General features: G+C 40.3%; 1 protein-coding gene across 2 annotated transcripts in view; it reads right to left on the bottom strand.

Moving 5' to 3' along the window:
* znf512b (zinc finger protein 512B) overlaps positions 1-1304 on the bottom strand; it is a 166346-nt gene that overhangs the window by 11725 nt on the left and 153317 nt on the right. For both annotated transcript variants that reach the window (XM_060937895.1, XM_060937896.1), the window contains exon 10: positions 211-312. In XM_060937895.1, coding sequence (XP_060793878.1) covers positions 211-312 — 102 coding nt within the window. The remainder of the gene's footprint in view (positions 1-210; positions 313-1304) is intronic.

Here is a 1304-nt window from a genome sequence, read left to right as displayed (position 1 = left end):
AATGGGTAGTGCATTATTTTTGTTATATGCCTTGAAGTAAAGCTGAAATTGTACACTTCAAATCACATCTTGATTGCTTCATTTCAAATCCACTGTGGTGGTGTAGAGGCAAAATTATGAAAATTCTGTCACTGTCATGCACCTGACTGTATGGTCAGTGTTTTTATTTCTATAAAGGAGTGAATTGGTTTGTTAGGGTATACTACTTACACTATTGGGACAACAGATGAAACCTTTCTCCTTTACTTCATTTTTCCAAGTATCCAAGGTTTCTGGGTTATAGGTGGGAAGGCCTGGTCGTGTGTAATTCAGCTAAAAGACAAAAAGGGAGAACAATGGCAAGATCCTGGAGAAATTAGCTGATAACACTAAAGTGGCAATAGTGGTTCTACTTCCTTTTATTCAGACCATTTCCTCAGAGCTAGGGGCACCTTTCATACGAAAAGCAGTTCAAAGTGCTTTACAAAATGACAATTATATAAAGCAGTAAATGGTATAAATGGTATAATGGTATGAAGGATAAATGGTACTGGATATAACATTCAATACAAAAAAGCTTTGATCGAACATTAAAAGATACATGATTAATAAACTGTAGCAGTGGGAGAATGGTCGAGTGTTAGCTGTGAGAGGAGGTGGGTTGAACCAGCAGGTAATGCATGTGGATTCTCACCTGTATCTTATTATCGCTAGCTTACTTATGTGTTTTTCTTTGCTTTCGGTGACCACAGAGAGAGAGAGACAGAGAGAGAGAGAGAGAGAGAGAGACACACACACACACAAGTGGTGGAGTTTGCAAAGCATGCACACACATACACACTCACACCCATGTATGGAGTGTAATCTTAAACTTGAATGAGGCAAAAGCCATGAGATAGTGCATTTCAGTTTGTTTGTTTTTTTAGTTGAGTTTTTGAAAGTGCATGGAAAAATGCTGGTGAGAAATAAAAGTGAACCCAGAGCTCTGCTGAAATTCCGAGTGCTTCCCAAGTCTTCCTCTACAACTATACACAACTGGTTCTTCAGTGGTGCTAAAATCCCCAGATCAAGAAGGACTCAGACACTGCCATGGAAGCCTCTCTTCTTGGTGACATCAGAAAGTCCCTCACCAGCCTCCACCAAACCAAACACCAAGCTCTTCTAAACCTGAGCAATGAGTAACAGCGGTGCTTTGAAACCCTCTCTCAGGAGCAGGCCAAGAGCTGGCAGGCACTCCAGAAACTGACGCAGCACACCACGTCTCCACTGCAAAAAATGATATCTTAGCAAGTGAAAATATCTTGAAAATAGTTGAAACGATCTAA

The sequence above is a fragment of the Neoarius graeffei genome, chromosome 13 (genome assembly GCF_027579695.1).
Source record: "Neoarius graeffei isolate fNeoGra1 chromosome 13, fNeoGra1.pri, whole genome shotgun sequence".
NCBI classification, from domain to species: domain Eukaryota; kingdom Metazoa; phylum Chordata; class Actinopteri; order Siluriformes; family Ariidae; genus Neoarius; species Neoarius graeffei.
Note: the sequence above shows the minus strand (reverse complement) of the source record. Positions and strands in the feature narration are given on the sequence as shown.